This window comes from Schistocerca gregaria, chromosome X (assembly GCF_023897955.1).
Source record: "Schistocerca gregaria isolate iqSchGreg1 chromosome X, iqSchGreg1.2, whole genome shotgun sequence".
In the NCBI taxonomy this organism is placed as follows: Eukaryota; Metazoa; Arthropoda; class Insecta; order Orthoptera; family Acrididae; genus Schistocerca; species Schistocerca gregaria.
In genome coordinates this window covers 126,670,346-126,692,699 of record NC_064931.1, presented here as the reverse complement: position 1 = coordinate 126,692,699, position 22,354 = coordinate 126,670,346, and the positions used below count along the sequence as shown (strand labels likewise).

At 44.3% G+C, this 22,354-nt stretch overlaps 1 protein-coding gene across 1 annotated transcript in view; it reads right to left on the bottom strand.

Moving 5' to 3' along the window:
* LOC126299555 (mediator of RNA polymerase II transcription subunit 16) overlaps nucleotides 1-21,602 on the bottom strand; it is a 319,626-nt gene extending 298,024 nt beyond the window's left edge. Inside the window, exon 1 of the mRNA XM_049991550.1 lies at nucleotides 21,246-21,602. Within this exon, the coding sequence (XP_049847507.1) occupies nucleotides 21,246-21,316 (71 nt within the window). The 5' untranslated portion in view covers nucleotides 21,317-21,602. The remainder of the gene's footprint in view (nucleotides 1-21,245) is intronic.
* Nucleotides 21,603-22,354: the final 752 nt, after the last annotated feature.

Genomic DNA, 22,354 nt, shown 5'->3' with positions numbered 1-22,354 from the left:
GTCATCAGCGCCCAAACGCATAAAAACACATGCAGTGAAGGGAATAAGACGAACAGCGAACAAGGAGAAGGGCTAAAAGACACAGACCTGAAACAGTTCCAAATCCTCACATACACAGGCAAAAAAAGAGGAGAAGGGACACACTAAAAAAGGAAAGGAAACACAAGGAAAAGAGAACATAAATTGACGGGAAATGAGGAGGTAATCGCGACTGACGGACCTCTTACCTAAAACCTGGGTGAGCCAGTCACCCAGCAGCACATTAAAACCCTCTCCCTAAATTTGAGGCAACAAATTGGACAGGACACAAAACCTTAAGACCTTAACCACAGTCACTGCGTCGTCTTGCAAAATAGAGGGCAAATCCGGTGGCAAAGAAACCACTGCCCTCTGATCAGAGAATAAAAGACAGTCAAATAAAACGTGGCAGACAGTAATCTGGACGCCACAAGCAATGCAGATTGGGGGGTCCTCCCGCTGGAGTAAAAAACCATGCATTAAGGGACGGTGCCTGATGCGGAGGCGAGTCAGGAGAACCTCATCCTGCCTGCATGACTGGTAGGATGTACGCCATGGCCGCGTGGTGGCCTTGACCAGACGCAGCTTATTTTCACCAACTGCCAGCCACTCCTCTTCCCACTGAAACATAACACGAAAACTCAGGAGAGAGGTAACAGCATGGAGGGGGACGGCACATTCAACAACGTGAGGGAAGGAACATGCATCTTTGGCAGCCACATCCGCCAGTTCGTTTCCCCTAATACCCACATGCCCCGGCACCCAGCAGAAATAAACCTCCTTCCCCTGCCGTTGCAGGTGGAGTAGGGCATCATAGATGTTCTGGACGACCGTATCCGCTGGGTACAAGTGTTGCATGGTCTGAAGGGCACTCAGGGAGTCAGAACAGACGAGGAACTTAATACTGGGAACACATCTCATCCGCTCCAATGCCCGCAAGATTGCAAACAATTCGGCATCGAGGATGGTACATCCAGCAGGAAGCCGTAACTTGACGACTCGATCAGGGAAAACAACAGCACAACCAACAGAGTACCCCTGTTTAGAGCCATCCGTAAATACAGGTACATGGTCCAGATGCTGCTTTAAAATATCGTAAAATAAGGAGGTAAAAACAAACGCTGGAGTGCAGCTCCTCCAGTTCTCCAACAAGTCTAGAAGGATGCTGGGCCTCTGGAGCAACCAGGGAGGCAGGCGAGTAAAACCTTGTCATTGGGGGGCCACACGCTCCACACCAAGGGACTCAAGCAAATGCTTGGCACGAATCCCAAATGGTCTAGTTGCCCTGGGACGACTGGAAAAGATACGTTCCATAGGCGGTCGGGCAATGGTAGGGTATGCAGGGGAGGTAGGGCAGGCAAGGAAATGACACACCTGTCGCACCATGAGGAGTTTCTGCCGGATGGCGAGCGGCGGTTCCCCTGCCTCAGCACACAGGCTGGGGATGGGACTGGTACGGAAGGCACCAGTGGCCAGCCTGATACCCTCATGGTGTACTGCGTCAAGGATCTTTAGATACGAAGGCCTTGCTGACCCATACACGATGCAAGCATAGTCAAGACACGATCGGACGAAAGCCCTATAAAACTGCAGCAGACGCGCCCGATCTGCTCCCCAGGACCGATGGCTCAGACACTTCAAAATATTCAGTGCCTTCAGGGCCCGCACCTTGATGTCTTTAAGGTGAGGCAACCACGACAACTTGGAATCAAAAGTGAGGCCCAGGAACCTCACAGTGTCTCTAAAAGGAAGAACGGTGTCCCACAGATGCAATTCAGGGGAGGTAAAAGGACGCCGAGAACGATTAAAATGAACACACACAGATTTGTGTGCAGAAAAGGTAAAACCCGTCTTTGCAGTCCATGCCTCTAAGCGCTTTATCGTAAGCTGCAACTGCCGACTAGCAGTGATAAGACTGGAGGAAGAAAAGAAAACAGCAAAATCGTCCACAAACAAGGAGCATTGGGCAGGACTCCGGATAGTGGACGCGATACTGTCAATAGCGACGGCAAAGAGGGTGACACTTAAAACGCTGCCCTGAGGAACACCATTCTCCTGCACGTACAAATCAGATAGCACATTACCAACCCGATACCGAAAGAGGCGGTGAGAAAGAAAGGATCGAATGAAGATGGGGAGACGGCCACAAAAGCCCCACTCATGGAGTTGATTGAGGATAAGGCAGTGGCAAGTAGTGTCATACGCATTATTAATGTCAAAGAAGACACCAAGACAATGCTGGTTACATAGGAAGGCCTGCTGGATGGCGGCCTCAAGCAGGGTCAAGTTGTCTATAGTGGAACGATATTTCCGAAAGCCACACTGAGAGGGGCTAAGGAGCTGCCTGGTCTCGAGCAGCCAAACCAGGCGTCGGTTGACCATGCGTTCCAACGTCTTCCCAACACAGCAATACTGCAATAACTACTGGGATGTGTTCGGTCCTTCCCTGGTTTGAGGAGGGGAATCAAAATTGCCTCCCTCCACGAGTCAGGGTACGTGCCGGATAACCATATCATATTAAAACAGTTCAGGAGAACTTCCTTGGATGGCAGCAACAAGTGCTGCAGCATGCTGTACCGGATTTGATCATGACCAGGCGCAGTATCATGAGCCACAGACAGCGCCGAATCCAGTTCCCACATTGCAAAGGGGCAGTTGTAGGGTTCAGAATTTGGAGATCGGAAGTCCAAGTGACCCCTCTCGATGGCATTGCGGTAGCGGCAGAAATCTGGATCACAGTTAATAGTGGCGGTAGATTCCGCAAAATGCATGGCCAGTGACTGGGCAATATCTCTCAGCGCCGTGAGGAGACATCCCTGATGCAGCAATGCCGTGACAGGTAGTTGGCTGAGTTTCCCGGAAATCCTCCTGATGGCTTCCAATACTTTCGTAGAACTAGTGGAGCGAGAGATGGAGTTCAAGAACAATTGCCATGACCGTCGTTTGCTCTCTTTAATCACTCCCCGCACTTTGGCCCTTGCAACCCGAAAGGCCGCAAGATTGTCAGCTGAGGGAAGGCACTTGAAGTGGCACAGAGCTGCACGGCGGGCTCGGATGGCTGAGCGGCACTCAGTGGTCCACCAAGGGACAGGACGCCTCTTGGGATGACCGGATGACCGTGGGATTGACAATTCAGCAGCATGGGAGATCACGGCTGTAACATGGTCTACCCATTCGTGAACACTGGCATGGTGTTCCAAAACAGCCAGTTGGCTGAAAAGTGTCCAGTCAGCTCTGCAGAGGTGCCACTGGGGCAGTACTGGTAATGCCACAGCCTCATGCTGGAGGCGAATCCAAAGGGGGAAGTGGTTACTAGAATGGAGGTCGGCAGCAGCCTCCCACAGAGCAGAATCCGTGAGTGCTGGAGAGCAAAAGGAAAGGTCAATAGCCGATGACGACCCGGAAGCAGTACAAAAAATGAGTGGGAGCACCAGAGTTGAGGATGCACAGTTCTTCAGACATCATGAGGCTTTCCAGAATGCGACCCCTGGGGCAAGTAGTCGGAGAGCCCCATAAGACATTATGAGCATTGAAGTCCCCCAGAAGAAGAAACGGGCAGGGGAGTTGGCTAATAAGGTCTGTGAGAGCCTCAGAGTCTATTGCATCCTGAGGCGGTAAATAAACTGAACAGACTGTGAGCCTTCGACCCACAAGAATGTCAACTGCAACTGCTTGCAAGTCGGTGACGAGAGGGAGCTCGGATGAGGGGTGCATGTCACGGACAAAAACCGCAACACCACCCTTTGCCCTTTCCCCCATCAGATCATCTTTTCAATATACAGTATAGCTCCGTAAAGAAGGAGCATCAGTGGCCCGAAAATGTGTCTCTTGGAGACTAAAGCACAAAGGGCACTCTCGTACAAGGAGTTGTAATTCGGCCACATGTGTCCTGAACCCATTCAGGTTCCACTGTAATATGGGAGCCAGTGATCAGGGTTCCTGAACTTTCATCCTGCCTCTGTGCTTTGGAGGAGAGCCTGTACTGGCCGGAGATTTATTCCTGTGGCGAGAAGATCGCCCACGGTCGACATCAATGTCCATCAGCTCCGATGACGACCCACGGGAGATGTCTGACAGTACGATGGCCTCGTCATCGGACCGACCCTGACTAATCTCCTCAGGTGGCAAAACCTTCACCTTCTGTGTCTTTGTCTTGGGGGGGGCTTAGAATGCAGAGCCTTGTCAACAGTTGGAGCTTTACTCACCTGGGCAGAAGGCGCCATATGGGGAGAGGCAGGAAGTACCCCAATGTCAGCAACCACAGCCTTGTCCTACGTAGTGGGGAGAGCCGCAGGTTGCAAAACAACTGCAGCAGCAGAAGTTCACTGGCAAGCGCAGGTATTAGTGGTAACACTAGCAACCTCCGTTTGCGTAGCAACAGTGGCCATTTGTACCGGTTTTTTCAGAGCGGAAGCGAAAGATGTTGAAAACACAGGAGGTTGCATGGCCTTAAAAAGCTTCTTGGCCTCTCCATAGGGAATGCGCTTAGATGTTTTAATCTCCTGTACCTTCCGTTCTTCGAGATAGATGGGGCAGATCCGGATCCAGACAGGGTGACTCCCAGCGCAATTCACACACTTGACAGGCGATGAACAATCGGCTCCGTCAGGGGCAGGCTGACCACATTTACCACAAGTGGCTATCCCATTGCACCCCAACGTAGTATGCGCAAAGTGCTGACATATAAAACAGCGCATTGGGTTGGGGAAATATGGCCGTACTGGCAAACGTAAGAACCCCGCTTTAACATGCTCTGGGAGTCTCGGGCAACTGAACGTGAGAATAAACGAGTCAGATTTGACGAGGTCTCCATCGACTCGTTTCACAATATGCTGCACGTCAACAATACCTTCGTCAGCCCACTCAGATTTCAACTCGTCTATGGGAATATCCACCAAGTCCCTACACATCACAACACAATTACTATAATTCAAAGTGCAGTGGAGCTCAGTCTCGATAGCGTACTCTCCTAGACAGGTTGCTTTCCGAAGGGAAGTGACTTGACGGGAACTAGAAGTCTCAACTAACAGAGTCCCATTGCGCAGTCGCTTCACAGACTTCAGTGTTCCTGCAATTCCCTCAAGATCCTTGTGGATGTAAAAGGGAGAAACCCTCCTTCCGTTTAATAATCAAAAACACATTCTGATTATCAGCATGTGCTCCGTTACGGCAGTCTGTTAAATCTCTAGCAACACCAGGTGCTGGAGGACTCGCAGCACGTAGCTGCTTTTTCGATGGGGTGTGTTTTCCTACCAGTGGCCCACCCAAGCCACTGGTAGGGGGAAATGTAGAGGTCGTAGGGTCCATTGCGGTCCCACGAGCAGCTAGGGAACTAAAGGTCCACTCAGACAGAGCCCCGCGTGCCTGAGTAAGCCTTATACAACTGGGGTACGGCATGTGCCCTAGAGGTTGCCCGCTTGCGACTGTTCCACCCCAACAGCCATGCATCTTATAGGCGCGGAGCACACCGAAATATTGAGGGGTTTTTATAGAGGTTGGCCTTCCTCACAATCCAGGCGGTCAAGCCAAAATTACCACTCCCCGCAGCACACAACATTCCACCGCCGCGCCGTACGGTGGTCGCTGAAGCATGTCCGGGGGTTACGGTGACAGGAGACTGGCGGCGCTGACCAGTCCCCAGCTCAGGACCCCGGGGTCGCCAAGCCCGTACTCAGCAAGTGAATGCTGAGCCCCTGGACGCACCAAAGAATTAAAAGAGATTATGAACATACCTCTGTTTAAAAAGACAGCTAAAACATTCTTCATATACATAATGCATACAACATAATTAAAAATTACTTGGAGTTCTCATAGTAGTGATTGTTTGGTTGGTTGTCAGGGTTAGAGGGACCAAAAGGTGAGGTCATCAGTCCCTTCATTCTATATGTAGGGAACCATGAATAACCCTCAAAAGAAGGATACAAAAGGCAAATCCTGGGAAGCCTGATTGTAAGCAAGATATAATAAGACAGAGACAAAATCAAGGAGAAGTAGGAAGGGACTGAGAGGAGGTAAGATGGGTGAGCCACTCCACCTAGAATGCGATTGCCTTTCGAATGGCATCCTGCAGTCAGCATTCAGCAACGGCCACAGCAGAAGAGGTATAGTAAAAGCAAAAATTGTTGGCATACAAGGAGGGTGATACTGGAGACCCCACAGCTGCTGCTAGACCATTGATGGCCACTAAAGGAAGAGGGACACACAATACAGAACCCTGCAGGACCCCCTTCTCTTGGATACAGGTACTGTGGGAAGCACCAACTTGAACGAAGAAAGTATGGTGCGACATTTGGAATTGATCCCCAGAGACCCAACTCATATAAAGAAGTGAGGATATGGTGTCACCATGTGATGTCATAAGCCTTTTGTAGGTCGAAAAAGACAGCAATAAGTTGTTGACATCAGCCAAAACTGTCCAGATGGCAGACTCCAAGCAAACCAAATCATTGGCACTGGAATGGTCTTGGTAAAAACGGCCCTGGCATGAGCCAGAAGGCCCAGAGACTCAAGGAGCCAGCACAGCAGCTCACCATGTGTTCAGGCAACTTACAGAGAACATTGGTGAGACTAGTTAATAGTTGTACATCTCTAGGAGGTGTTTACCTGGTTTCAGTACTGAGAGGAAGATGCTCTCCCGGCACTGAGATGGGAGCTCACCTTTGCTCCAGATATAGTTGAAGATGGTAAGGAGATAATGGTGACAATCCACCGATAGGTGTTTGACCATTTAGTTGTAGATGTGGTCTGGTCGTGGGACTATATTACACTGAAGAGCAAGGGCACTGAAGAATTCGCATTCACTGAATGGTACATTATTGGGCTCCAGAAAGTGTGAAGTGAAAGATAAGTGCAGTCGCTCAATCTGCTGCTTAAGAAAACGAAATTCAGGTTGATACTTCTCAGATGCAGAGGTTCAAGCATAATGCAGAGCAAAATGTTTGGCTACGATGTTTGGGTCAGTGAAAACAGTACTGTTCAAGGAAATACCACATACACTTGCAGAGGACTGGTATCCACTGAGGCATCTGATTTTCACCTGAGCCTGCAGAGGAGGAATACATCGTCCAATGGTTGAAATGTGCCATTCTCAGATTCTTGCTTCCGCCATTTTATTAAGAGGCAGATCCAGGCACAGAGTCGCTTAAAGGCAATGAGGTGCTCGATGGATGGATGCCCCTTACGGCGTTGGAAAGCCTGCCTACGATCTCCAATGGACTGGGGTTATTTCTGGGGTCCACGAAGGTACTACGTTTCAATGGGAGGAGGTGGGGGGGGGGGGGGGGGGGTAGGACCGAATAAGGGGGATTGCTAAGTCGGCTGCCAATAGAATGACTGCTGTTGCATTCTGGACAGCCTCGTCAATACCTCTACTTCGCGCGGAGCTCAGAATAACACTGGTGGCGGAAGCATCCCAGTTGGCATTGTGGAGAGCCCATCTAAGCAGGCACCCAGAAGAGTGACGCTGAGGGATGGACAGAAAGATAGGAAGTGGTTGCTACCAAACAGGTCATTGTGGAGCCCCCAGTGGACAGCTGGGAGGAGACGAGGGCTTTAAATAGAACGATCAATGGCCAAGTAAGCTCCCTGTGCCACACAGAATTGTCTGGAGTCAGAGGTCGAGGTCTGCCAGCAAGTTTCAATGCCTTTACTGCAGTCAGTGTTGTGGTTCCACCCACAAAGGATTATGGGCATTGAAGTCACCCAAGTTGGGGAAAGGGGGGGGGGGGGGCTAAGAAACCAATGCAGACAATACGTCCTGAGGCGTTCCACCATCGAGAGGGAGATAAATATGACAGATGGTAAAATCCTGAAATGCCCTTACCAGAACAGCCACAGCATCCAAAGTTGTATCAAGAGGCACAAGTTTGCTATTTACAGATTTCAGAATGTACATGCAAACTCCACCTGACACAATATAATAATCAGCACAATTCTTAAAATACCCTCCACTGGCCATGAGGGGTAGGGGTCCATGTCACTGAAAAACTAATTTTGTGTAGGGCAAGAAAGAAAGCAGGGGAGGAGCTTAAGGGATGTCATAGCTCAGCCAGGTAATGGGAAAAACCACTGCAACTCCACTGGAGAATTATGCTGTCAGTATACTGTGCGGGTGTGAAGGGACCAAGGAAGCAGTTTATGTCCCAGTCACACCTGCTGACACTAGTTGGGAAAGTATGGTGTCAAGACACGTAGGTTATGACACACATTGTGTGGTGTGATATGAAGCCTCAGGGGCCACCAGGATCGCTGATGTGGCCATAGAAGCTGTATATGTGGGAGCTGGCTTGGGTGCCACCAGAATTTCCTTCATCTTGGAAAACTTCTTTTTATCTTTATTTTCTTCCCTGAATTAGTTTCAGCAACTGGAGAAGACCATGAAATCCTACGACCAGCAGCCTGTACCTCCTTCAGCCACTGGCTGGTATACGGTTGTGGACTGGCAGTAATCTTGAAGGGGAAAATCCCAAGAGACCCCTTCCAGGTGTGAGAAGCCAGATGAGAGTGACTCATTTCCAGTTGGGAGATGGGGATCAGTGTCCCTGGTTGGTGGCGAGCCATTGCTCCGAAAGTGGGGGTGAGGGAAGCAGCATGAGGGGAGCCTGCAACCATCATGAGAGCAGATATGGTCAAGAAGGCACGAGGGCTCACTGTAGAACACATAATGGAGGAGAGTACCGTCAGCAGAAAGGGTGACGTCATCATTACTGCAGATATGACATTGTCATGCATGCAGGACGTAGATGTTCATACGATTTCTTGGTCTCTTGGTTTGTTAGTCTTATATTCTTGTATTTTTTTCTCTCTCTGAAAGACAGTGCTGTCTGGTGAGCAAGGAGGATGGTGCTCTCCACCACTGACACAGACAGGGGGAAGGAGCACACAGAATGTTCACTTGTAATGGTCATCCACAGTCCCTACAGACTGAGCTAGTGTCACAATGCGAAGACAAGTGCCCAAAGTTCATCTTTTTGAAGCACAACATATGTGAGGAACATACAGTTTCACGTCACATCGGTATACCATCACCTTGACCTTTTCAGAGAACAAATTGCTCTCAAAGGCCAAGATGAAGGACCCAAGGGGTTATTTCTCTGCTTGTCACTTAGCTTGAAATTAATCCCATGGCATAACCATGAAAGGAAACATTTGGGGTCATACATCTCTGCATTGTATGAGTTCATTCCTTCTGAAGAGATCATGTGACCACCAGCAGAAGAAAGCTTCACCTGCTTCATATACAAGCCATCCACAATGGTGCCAACCCACTCCGAACAGAGGCTCTCCAATGGGCTCCAACCAACTTCAGCAATGGCTACCTGGCCAATAATCATTGCTCGGAGTCCTTACACCCCTGCCATGACAGGCACATACTCCTTGGCATACATGGGGAAGTATCAGCTGAGGCACCAACAGTGTGATCCCTGCATGGCCAGGGGCCTATTAGAGTGCAGGTGATTGACAACCCCCCCCCCCCCCCCCACTCCACAATGGAATGGCTGCTGTGCTGGGCTTGGGGTATATTACCTTTGTGGATAGGAAGGGTGCTAAGGTGGGAAGGCACAAAGGTGGAATAGACACCATATTTGGCAACCTTCCCTGCACAATCTGCACTTCTGAAAAATTTAGGAATGAGTGTGAGATAAGCCATTGCAAATGTGAAATGCTGGTACAATAACAACCTGTGTAACCGCCAGAATGTTGCATGCACTGTGTTGTACAGGTGCTGGATGTCAAGTTTGTGGGATGGAGATCCATGCCTGTGGTACTTGGTCGGTCAATACGGCAACGATTCATGTTGCTTGTGGACAACGCTCGATTAGAGACAGATCTGGTGATCGAACAGGCCAAGGCAATATGTTGACACACTTACAGCATGTTGAGTTACAACAGCAGTATGTGGATGAGAATTATCCTGTTGGAAAACTTCCTCTGGAATACTGTTCATGAATAAGAACACAACAGATCAAATCACCAGATTGATGTACAGATCTGAAGTTAGGATGCTTGGGATAAGCACGAGAGTGCTCCTGCTGTCATACAAAATTGCATCCCAGACCATAAATCCAGATGAAGGTTCAGTGTGTCTAGCTTGCACACACATTGGTTATAGGCCCTCAACTGGCCTCCTCGTAACCAACACACGGTCATCACTTGCACCGAGGCAGAACCAGCTCTCATCAGAAAACACAACAGGCCTCCACCCTTCCCTGCAATAAGCTCTCGCTTGACACCACTGAAGTTGCAAAAGGCGGTGGTTTGGGGTCAGTGGAACGCATCCTACAGGGTGCCTGGTTCGGAACTGTCCTTGAAGTAGCCCATTTGTAACAGTCCACTATGTTGCTGTGATACCAGCAGCTGCTCAAATTGCTGCTGCAGATACAGTATGATGTGCCACAGCTATACACCAAACATGATGGTCCACCTTCTCAGTAGTGCCACGTGGCCATCCGGAGCTTCATCTTCTTACGACTGTACATTCCTGTGACCACTGCTGCCACAAATCAGGTACAGTAGCTACATTCCTGCCAAGTGTTTATGCAACATCGCAGAAGGAACATCCAGCTTCTCATAGCCCCATTACACAACCTCATTCAAACTCAGTGAGATATTGATAATGGTGTCTCTGTCACCTGAAAATCATTCTTAACTATCATCATCTCACCACATATAATCTCAAAGGTAACTAACATTCAGCACTATTACAATGTGAACAAGTATCTAAAGCAAATCCTGACTTGCATCCTCATTATGGCGCTGCTAGTGCCACTTTTATGTGACTGGTGTAAATTTGGAATAAACGTCTTTCAGATGTAAAAAAAAAAAACCTACTAACTTTTGTTTACATCGCAGACTCCTCCTCGGTGTTGCAATTTTTTTCTGCCAGTGTATATTAATGAAACAAATAAATTGTACTCAATGTATGCAGCCTTATGAAATTGCACCTGTAAGTAATTACATGGTCCAACATATCAGTCAATTAATTTTCAACTGTATTTTACATCTGTATTAAGCTGATATGTCTGATGTCATTGTGAAAATTGTGTCAAAGTGAATAAACAATTATCAGTCATCATAATCATAATCACCATCAGCAGCATCATCATCATCATCATCAGCAGCAGCAGCAGCAGCAGGAGGAGGAGCTGCTGCCGCCGCCACTGCCATCAGAAGTCACAGCAAAGTATAACACACAAAAAAGAAGTTCCGTGAGGGCCATTTCTTGCCCTTAGTTTCATTTCTGAGTACTTTTCCTGAAAGTACATTGTGAAAGTTTCCTATTATTAAATTTAATCAGTGGTTTTCTCATAACAAATGACATCAAAATTTTTCCTTTTCACATAACTTAATACGAGTACAATACTTATCATTACCTGCCCCTTTCTAAGAAACTAATCTTTCCTACATCATTCCAATTTTCAACTATCTTCCAGCAATTCTCCCTTCCTCCATTATAGGCTGGACTGTACACTCATTAATTACTTTCAATAATAATGATTCTTAATTAACTACTGACCACTTACTGTTGAATATGTTTAGTGATTAAATATACATTTGACAACAAGAGTATTTTTACAGAGTAAGCCTTAAAATTTAATGCTACTTCATTATCAACATTCTTAAAAATGAATATCAACTTTGTATACGCCTATTCCCAAAAGTTCTTTTACCTTGTAGCGTGAGTGTTCCAATACTCATCATAAATTTTAACTCCAAGGACCAAACACATTTTGTAAGTTTATTAATAGATTTTAACCTTGTTATTTTGTGTGACTTCCCAGTCTTTGCCAATAAGTTTCTTTGAATAAACAAACTCCATCTGAACATGCCTTGTAGATTCAATGGTACTGACCGACTGCCGTGTCACCCTCAACCTATGATAATCACCGGATGAGCATACAGAGGGACATGTAATCAGTTTTTGTGAATGGAGCTGCTACATCACAATCAAGTAGTTCTCCAATTAGCCTCACAAGGGGTGAATGCACCCTGCTTGCCAACAATGCTCGGCAGACCCAGATGGTCACCCATCCAAGTGCCAGCTTAGCTAAACACCACATAACTTCAGTGACCTGACAGGAACTGGTGTTTTCACTGCAGCAAGGCTGTTGGCTTTCTTTGAAGTATGGGAGTCCAATATTCCTTTTCTTGTTGTGATGCTGTACATCCTCTCTAGTGTCAAATTCACTTACATTGCTTCTAACACTGACGTAAACAATGTTGTATAGTTATATAGGGATATGGTGGTCAGTATCTTCAACTTCATATAGAGAATTTCACTGCTCTAACAGAAATGTCCACGTACCATTATAAAACAAGGGGCGAGAAACTAGAAAAGTGTGGTGTTGCCCAAAGAATGGCAAAGTTGGTACCTCACAATGGAACCACATCACAGTTGTTGCCAGAAGCAACAACATATGAGAGATGTCAGCATAGATATGCTATCAAGTATTCCATATGCCACTGCTGTAGAATGCTTGCTTACTCAGCCCACACTGCTCTCACTGCCAAAGACAAAAGTATTACCTCACTACAGCCAGTGGTGTGAGAGTTGTATTGGACAGAACAGTGTAGCAAAGTTTACAGTATTATCTTGTACTGTGTCTCAAGTGATATGTTGGTGTTCAGTGGTAGTAACAAATGGATCATTTCACATTAACTAACCTAGGCCTCCTTGGTCAACCATCACGTATTTCAGTGAAATATTATGTCAACATTCACACATGTCCCCAATCTACATCTACATCTACATCCATACTCCGCAAGCCACCTGACGGTGTGTGGCGGAGGGTACCCTGAGTACCTCTATCGGTTCTCCCTTCTATTCCAGTCTCGTACTGTACGTGGAAAGAAGGATTGTCGGTATGCTTCTGTGTGGGCTCTAATCTCTCTGATTTTATCCTCATGGTCTCTTCGCGAGATATACGTAGGAGGGAGCAATATACTGCTTGACTCTTCGGTGAAGGTATGTTCTCGAAGCTTTAACAAAAGCCCGTACCGAGCTACTGAGCATCTCTCCTGCAGAGTCTTCCACTGGAGTTTATCTATCATCTTCGTAACGCTTTCGCAATTACTAAATGATCCTGTAACGAAGCGCGCTGCTCTCCGTTGGATCTTCTCTATCTCTTCTATCAACCCTACCTGGTGCGGATCCCACACTGCTGAGCAGTATTCAAGCATTGGTCGAACAAGCGTACTGTAACCTACTTCCTTTGTTGTCGGATTGCATTTCCTTAGGATTCTTCCAATGAATCTCAGTCTGGCATCTGCTTTACCGACGATCATCTTTATATGATCATTCCATTTTAAATCACTCCTAATGAGTACTCCCAGATAATTTATGGAATTAACTGCTTCCAGTTGCTGACCTGCTATTTTGTAGCTAAATGATAAGGGACCTATCTTTCTATGTATTCGCATCACATTACACTTGTCTACATTGAGATTCAATTGCCATTCCGTGCACCATGCGTCAATTCGCTGCAGATCCTCCTGCATTTCAGTACAATTTTCCATTGTTGCAACCTCTCGATACACCACAGCATCATCTGCAAAAAGCCTCAGTGAACTTCCGATGTCATCCATCAGGTCATTTATGTATATTGTGAATAGCAACGGTCCTATGACACTCCCCTGCGGCACACCTGAAATCACTCTTACTTCGGAAGACTTCTCTCCATTGAGAATGACATGCTGCGTTCTGTTATCTAGGAACTCCTCAATCCAATCACACAACTGATCTGATAGTCCGTATGCTCTTACTTTGTTCATTAAACGACTGTGGGGAACTGTGTCAAACGCCTTGCGGAAGTCAAGAAACACGGCATATACCTGTGAACCCGTGTCTAAGGCCCTCTGAGTCTCGTGGACGAATAGCGCGAGCTGGGTTTCACACGACCGTCTTTTTCGAAACCCATGCTGATTCCTACAGAGTACATTTCTAGTCTCCAGAAAAGACATTATACTCGAACATAATACGTGTTCCAAAATTCTACAAATCTGTTCGACGTCCCTTCTTGAAAACGGGGATGACCTGTGCCCTTTTCCAATCCTTTGGAACGCTTCGCTCTTCTAGAGACCTACGGTACACCGCTGCAAGAAGGGGGGCAAGTTCCTTCGCGTACTCTGTGTAAAATAGAACTGGTATCCCATCAGGACCAGCGGCCTTTCCTCTTTTGAGCGATTTTAATTGTTTCTCTATCCCTCTGTCGTCTATTTCGATATCTACCATTTTGTCAACTGTGCGACAATCTAGAGAAGGAAGCACAGTGCAGTCTTCCTCTGTGAAACAGCTTTGGAAGAAGACATTTAGTAATTCGGCCTTTAGTCTGTCATCCTCTGTTTCAGTACCATTTTGGTCACAGAGTGTCTGGACATTTTGTTTTGATCCACCTACCGCTTTGACATAGGACCAAAATTTCTTAGGATTTTCTGCCAAGTCAGTACATATAACTCTACTTTCGAATTCATTGAAAGCCTCTCGCATAGCCCTCCTCACACTGCATTTCGCTTCGCGTAATTTTTGTTTGTCTTCAAGGCTTTGGCTATGTTTATGTTTGCTGTGAAGTTCCCTTTGCTTCCGCAGCAGTTTTCTAACTCGGTTGTTGTACCACGGTGGCTCTTTCCCATCTCTTACGATCTTGCTTGGCACATACTCATCTAACGCATATTGTACCATGGTTTTGAACTTTGTCCACTGATCCTCAACACTGTCTGTACTTGAGACAAAACTTTTGTGTTGAGCCACCAAGTACTCTGAAATCTGCTTTTTGTCACTTTTGCTAAACAGAAAAATCTTCCTACCTTTTTTAATATTTCTATTTACGGCTGAAATCATCGATGCAGTAACAGCTTTATGATCGCTGATTCCCTGTTCTGCATTAACTGATTCAAATAGTTCGGGTCTGTTTGTCACCAGAAGGTCTAATATGTTATCGCCACGAGTCGGTTTTCTGTTTAACTGCTCAAGGTAGTTTTCAGATAAAGCACTTAAAAATATTTCACTGGATTCTTTGTCCCTGCCACCCGTTATGAACGTTTGAGTCTCCCAGTCTATATCCGGCAAATTAAAATCTCCACCCAGAACTATAACATGGTGGGGAAATCTACTCGAAATATTTTCCAAATTATTCTTCAGGTGCTCAGCCACAACAGCTGCTGAGCCCGGGGGCCTATAGAGACATCCAATTACCATGTCTGAGCCTGCTTTAACCGTGACCTTCACCCAAATCATTTCACAATTCGAATCTCCGTCAATTTCCTTCGATACTATTGCACTTCTTATCGCTATAAACACGCCTCCCCCTTCACTGTCCAGCCTATCTCTGCGGTATACATTCCAATCCGAGTTTAGGATTTCATTACTGTTTACATCTGGTTTCAGCCAACTTTCTGTTCCTAGTACTATATGGGCGTTGTGACCGTTTATTAATGAGATTGGTATAGTTTAATATTCATCAAAGCAATACTGGCCAAGATATAGGCACTTGTTTGATTTTTGTAGTGATTTTGCACAGAGTGAGTGTGAATTTCTGGCAACTTTGAGCTGTTTTGAAAGAGATGAAATCTGTCCATACTGTACAACTTTATGCATTCTCTTAACAATAATAATGAAAAGAGTTTTACAAGACAGATTCAGCCAGAAAATTATTGGCACACTTGCCCAAAACAATTTCAAAGTTTGGCTTCTTATATTTCAGGGACTAAAGGTACGACAAATGTGAAACTTGGCATGTAGTAATGTAAAACCACAAGGCTCTCAAATATCAAGTTCTATTTATGTATCACTTTCCAATACTGAATAAATTAAGTGCAAACTCAAGAGTTTATTATAGAAAAGTAAAAAAATGAGGACTTTTGGCTGGATATTTACAAAAAATGTCTTTCCAAACTGGGCTCATTAGAAATATCATTGTTTAAACAGCAAAAAATGGTGTGCCTGATTATCCAACACAGACTAATAAAGCTACATCATTTGAATCAAAGTTGGGCACGGAAATTGCAGCAGGAAAAAAATGTTAACTTCGGATTCTTATATCTCGTACAGTAAAAGCATGCTGAACGTGAAAGTTAATATGCAATAGTTGGGTAGCAAAAGGCTGTGGAATACAAAATTTCATGTGTGTTTGCGACAATAGGATTGTTCTACAATCAGCTTCGACTGCTGGTTCTCTAAACTTTCTTGGTAGTGTTCTTCAAAATGAATGTCTTCTTCCCTCCAGGGTTTCCCACATGAGCTCCTGAAGCATATCCTCAACAGTTGCATGCTGATCAAACCTATCAGTAGCAAATCTAGCAGCTCGCTTCTGAATTGCTTCAATGTCTTCTTTCAATCCAAACACTCGAGCGGTATTCAAGAATAGGTCACACTAGCATACTATGTGTGGTCTAATTTACAGATGAACTACTCTAATCTCCGTCCGAACAGGTCTTGGAAGACCCAATGGTACTGACCGACCACCGTGTCATTCTCAGCCTATAGATGTCACTGGATGTGGATATGGAGGGGTGTGAGGTCAGCAGACAACTCTCCCAGCCTTTGTCAGTTTTCATGACTGGAGCTGCTACTTCTCAGTCAAGTAACTCCTCAATTTGCCTCACAAGGGCTGAGTACACCCCACTTGCCAACAGTGCTCAGCAGACCTGACAGTCGCCCGTCCAAGTGCTAGTCAAGTCTGACGGCGTTTAACTTTGGTGATCTGATGGAACCATTGTTACCACTGTGACAAGGCCATTGACACAGATGAACTACACCTTCCTAAAATTCTCCCAATAAACCAAAGTTGACCACCTGCCTTCCTTACCACAATCCTCACATGCTTGTTCCATTTCATATCATTTCGCAATGTTACACCCACATATTTAAATGGCATGACTGTGCCAAGCAGGACACTACTAATGCTGTATCCGAACATTACGAGTTTGTTTTTCCTACTCGTCTATATTAACATACATTTTTCTACATTAAGAGCCAGCTGCCATTCACACATCAACCTCAAAATTTGGTATAGGTCATCTCGTATCAATCTGCAGTCACTTATCTTGGACGTCTTTTTGTGCAGCATAGCATCATGAGCAAACAACCACAGATTGCTGCCCACCCTGTCTGCCAGATATAGAAAATAGCAACAGTCCTATCACACTTCCCTGGGGCACTCCTAAAGTTACCCCTGTCACTGATGAACACTTGCCATTGAGGACAGCATACTGCGTTCTATTATTTAAGAAGGCTTCAACCCAGTCACATAGCTGGGAGCCTATACCATATGCACGATCCTTCATTAAGAGTCTGTAGTGGGGCACCATGTTGAATGCCTTTTGGAAATCTAGAAATATGGAATCTGCCTGTTGCCCTTCATCCATAGTTCGTAGTATATCATGTGAGAAAAGAGCAAGCTGGTTTTCACACAAGCGATGCTTTCTGAAGCTGTCCTGATTTATGGACATGAGCTTTTAGGTCTTTCGGAAATTTGTTATATTCAAACTCGGAATATGCTCTAGAATTTTGCAGCAAACCGATGTTAAGGAGTTTGGTCTGTAATTTTGTGGGCACATTCTTTTACCCTTCTTATTTACAGGCTCCACCTGCACTTTTTTCCAGTCACTTGGCACTTTGCACAGGTCAAGAGATTTGTGATAAATGCAAACTACGTAGGAGGCCAATGGCGTAAAGTACTCTTTGTAAAACCGAATTGGGATTCCATCTGGACTTGGCAACTTAGTTGTTTTCAACTTTTGTGGTTGTTTCTCTTTCTTATTACTATGCCTTCCAGACAGGACTCAGTCAAACAATGGTACATTAGTACAATTCTCCTGCATGAACAATTTCTTAAACATGGAATTTAAAACTTTAGCCTTCCTTTTGCTATCTCCTTTCATACCTTTTTGGAAGTGACAACATTCAAGTGGAAAGTGCTCATTCCACATGGCTTAGTACCACACAGGTCTAATGCGATTTATCTTTTATTTTTCAGCACACCTACCAAGTTCAGGAAGAAGTCATTCACTTTTGGATCCATGACTATGTCTTGTGTGTGGGTTTGGGAATTTTCTTGTCTGATGATGTCCCATGTAGCTTCACATTTGTTGTGAATGCCTTTATGTAGGCTGTTCACCAGAACCTTTTTTCCACAGCCTGCTACGAAGACAAACCAATCTCAGCCAAAAAAACTTTCTGGTAAGCAGTATATATGCAAAATTTTAATTAAGTTTTATAAATAGTGTCATTCAGCTTTGACCTTTGTTTATAAAAATTGTATGCATTCTGAATTCTCACATGCGAGGCAGATCATCAGTATAACATTTTAATAATTTTATTTAATGCATGTTAATTGTCAGGCTTGTTTCCACTGAAAGTGCTTGGAAGCACACTGTGATATTGTGTGTCCAAATACACACTGGCTTACACAACACCTATCTATACAACTTTAACAGAGCAAGTGAAGTTTTTGATACCACTTTGCTGTCACCTTTCAATGTAACCTAGATGTCAATTTATGCAACACAACTAAGATTTTGTATTCATTGGTTTTTTTCAACTCACAACCAAATTGATACTTTTCAATGTAACCTATACCTCAGGCTGCTTGACACCATAACCTACTTTCAAAGAATGATACAGACATAAAACAAAATAATGTCGGTGTTCTGTCCTCTTCCCGTTTGTGCATGTATGTCACGTCACAGCATAATTATGTCATAGGATGAAGCCAACATCTGGTATTGCTAGGTTAAGTTGGTTCTGGCTGAACACATCTCAGATGGAGGCAGTGAAGCAAGACTTTCTAAGGCCTATATGTCATATAAAGGTAAAGTTAAAGATGTTAAATATGTAAGCTTAGAACGAAAATTCACAGATCATGCTATTCAGTCTCTAGGTTGTAAAGTGATTGGTGTCTGTATGCTGTGCCCTCAAAATTGAGTTTAAAAATTTTATACTGCATACAGGAAAGCTATCTCTACAACATCTTTACTTATACAAAAGATGACAGAATTTCTAATCTCTGGCAATAGTATGAATGCGCAAGTGAAATCAAGGTTACGTTTTTTACAGTTATTTTATGGTTACACAATTTTGACTGTATTTACAATCAACTCACAAGATGAAATGCCTGTTTAGATATGATCATTTCAAATACCTGTAAACATAAAACTCCACTGGAAATAATTACACCTATGCTACCTGAAAGTCATGACAGACCCTTGTGGCTATATGGAGTTACAAATGTGGGGATGAACCCAGATAATTGAGACTGCAGAAGGCCAATCAATAACAAATCTTAAAGCTAGGCCTAGGCATATTCATTGGAGTTCCCTGTTCAACCAGTATTAGCCTTCTTGCGAAGTATTTGAAAACTACCACAAATAACAAGATTCACACATGCACAGAAAATCAGAAAACAAAATACAACAAATTATCCATTTATTTTCTGGATAAACTTAATACACCGCATTGACATCATTGTATTGTGTATTGTATTGTATGTTAACCGGGGACCTAGAAATGACAGACAGGCTCCGTCCCCGCCGCAGCCGCAATGGTCCACAACCCCACGATGACTACTGCAGTCCACTTCACCCCTCTGCCAACCCACACCAAACCCAGGGTTATTGTGTGGTTCACATGGCAAACTATGGTATATTATAAACAAACAAACACCATCCAAACAGGCATTGAAGGCCCAAATACTGACTGACTGCTGTGTCATCCTCAGCCCTTAGGCATCACCGGATGTGGACACTATTCTCCCGGCCATTGTGTTTTCGTGAGTGGTGCACTACTTCTCAATCGAATAGCTCCACAAATGGCCTCACAAGTGTTGCGTGCACCTTGCTTGCCAACAGCACTCAGCAGATCTAGATGGTAACCCATCCAAGTACTAACTAAGCCTGACAGCACTTAACTTTGGTGATCTGACAGGAAATAGTGTTACCACTGTGGCAGGGCTGTTGGCAACTGTGGTATATTAATGCAGGGAAAATCTGCTGCAAACATAAGTGTTTTTCTTTGGCATAAGGACATCATGAATATGTTTTGATCTAGGTGCCACTACTGCTTACACAACATACTGACTCTTCTAAGTCTATAGGCCTGCATTCTTCAAGTCCTTATGCATACTAAGATTAGGTGGGATCAGTATAAAACTGTATCAATCTCTCACTCTCTAAATAATCCCCAGAATAAATGAATAAAAATACAAAACATCTTTCTGAAAACTAGAAAAACTTTTCTTAGTAAATTACCATACAACACAAAGCTGCTGAGGGTTTTAAAAAACCAAATAAGTCATGGACGTTTGGTTGAAACAAAATGATTTCCAAGATTTTGAGAACTTTATGAATAAAAGAGTATAAATTACTTTTTATGTGCAAAATTATGGGTTTGGTCTCAATAATTCTGAATAGCATGTGTACAGCAACAGTACCACTGTTTTCACACACACACACACACACACACACACACACACTTGTGCCACATCGTTTGTGAGCTGTCTATTTACTAATAAAGGCAAATAAATAATTCTTTCACTGAAATCATAATTACTACTTTGTTACCAAAAGAATTATATCATCACCCCACTTTTCACGCAAAGTTATAGATTGTATGGAAGTACAAATTGTTAGGCTACTTCCATTAAATTAAGCGTTTCAGGTCAGATGCTGTATCAATAAAGGTAGTAGGCTATGTTGTTCCCATCGACACTTTGAGGAATGTCTTAAATTTTATGCTCCCAATATTGTTAGTGTCGTAAAACAGTTTCATAGGATTGGACAGTTTGGCTTGAAAAGCCAAATCACCCTCTCCCTTTTATATTCGTTTAAAATTAAAATTTTATACATAGCCTTTTATTGATTCTAATTACGCTGAGACGATTAACATACTGTGCTAATAAATCAAGGTGGCAACACGGTAATATCTGCCTTAAGCACAGCACCAGAATCGAAGAGCTTCCTACCCCGTACGGCAATCACAACATACAGTAGAGAGAGGCACAATTTCACATCTTCTCGCTAGAGGAAATTTACAGTTAGCCGCAGTAAATGGAAGTAGGAACCCGCCGAATCGAAGCCAACAACACTAACCAAAACACAACTTAAACTTGATGATTATTCGACATATAAACCGATATGTTAAACCTAGAACCAGAATTAAACACACGCCTAATACATGAAAAGACAATATAAAACGATTTCTCCTCCAAATACATTAAATAGCACTAGGCACTTACACATCGTAGTCTGGTCCTGATTTGGATGGATTGCAATTCGGCTTTCTTGAAACTGTATACAGAAGCTCCATAATGTCCTCTTCTAATTGTAGCTATTGATCACAAACACTACCGGTACCTCACACACATGTGAAACTTATTGTACATTGGGAGTAAAGAGAAGACCAATATTTAGCCCAAATATCATTTAATTGCGAAACTTAGTCATACCGAGAAGGGAATTCGTTACATGTATGTTCTATATCCCATTCTTGAAAGCTTATTTTTTCATGACATTTATAATTTCGTGTTTATATATCGTCAATCCAAAACCCCAGCTCGAAACGTACCGCAAAAGTAAACAAAACACAACCACAAGTTCAGTGCACATCACAACCTCCAAAGAGTTTATGTTGTTGCTTTCGATATATTTCCTCTCCTTGGTGCGGGAAACACAATACGTGCTCACTCTTTAGCAAACGCCTCGGAAAACCCTGAACTAGTTCGCACATGATAACACGCAGAGTCGTCATCAATGACAGGAGCTGATAATGTATTTACATGCGGTGCCGCTCATGTACCTGTGTCCTGTAGGCGTCTTAACAAATTCACACAGCCATACGTCTATCCCTTTCACCAGTAGTTCTTTAAAATCCAGGTGCTTAATTTTAGTATTTGTGAGCGTCTGCTGTTGACGGGGGAAAAATCGTTGAAATAGAAGGAATCGGCATCTAAATTTGTGTTTCCTCTTCTAAAGAGACTTGAAATTAGCCCTAATCGGTGTGCTACAATATATATAGCACATGACTCTATGCGTTCCAAAAAAGATATCCACGATAGTAAAAATCTGAAAGAGGTGATAACAATCTTGAGAAAGAAGCATAAATTAGAGACGCGACTGACAGAAAGACAGTTTTCTTCATTTACTCATGCGCAGTTTGCTCGAAATAGAAAGTTAACTTGGAATCTAAACACGAATGGAAAACTACTGTGTGTGTGTGTGTGTGTGTGTGTGAAGCTGTCTCAAGGCTTACCAGATAAAGAAAAAGTACTGATCATTATCAACTATACAGGTAATATAACGTGAGACTTTATCAGAAAAGAGGAACAGAAGTTGATTTTTACGTTCG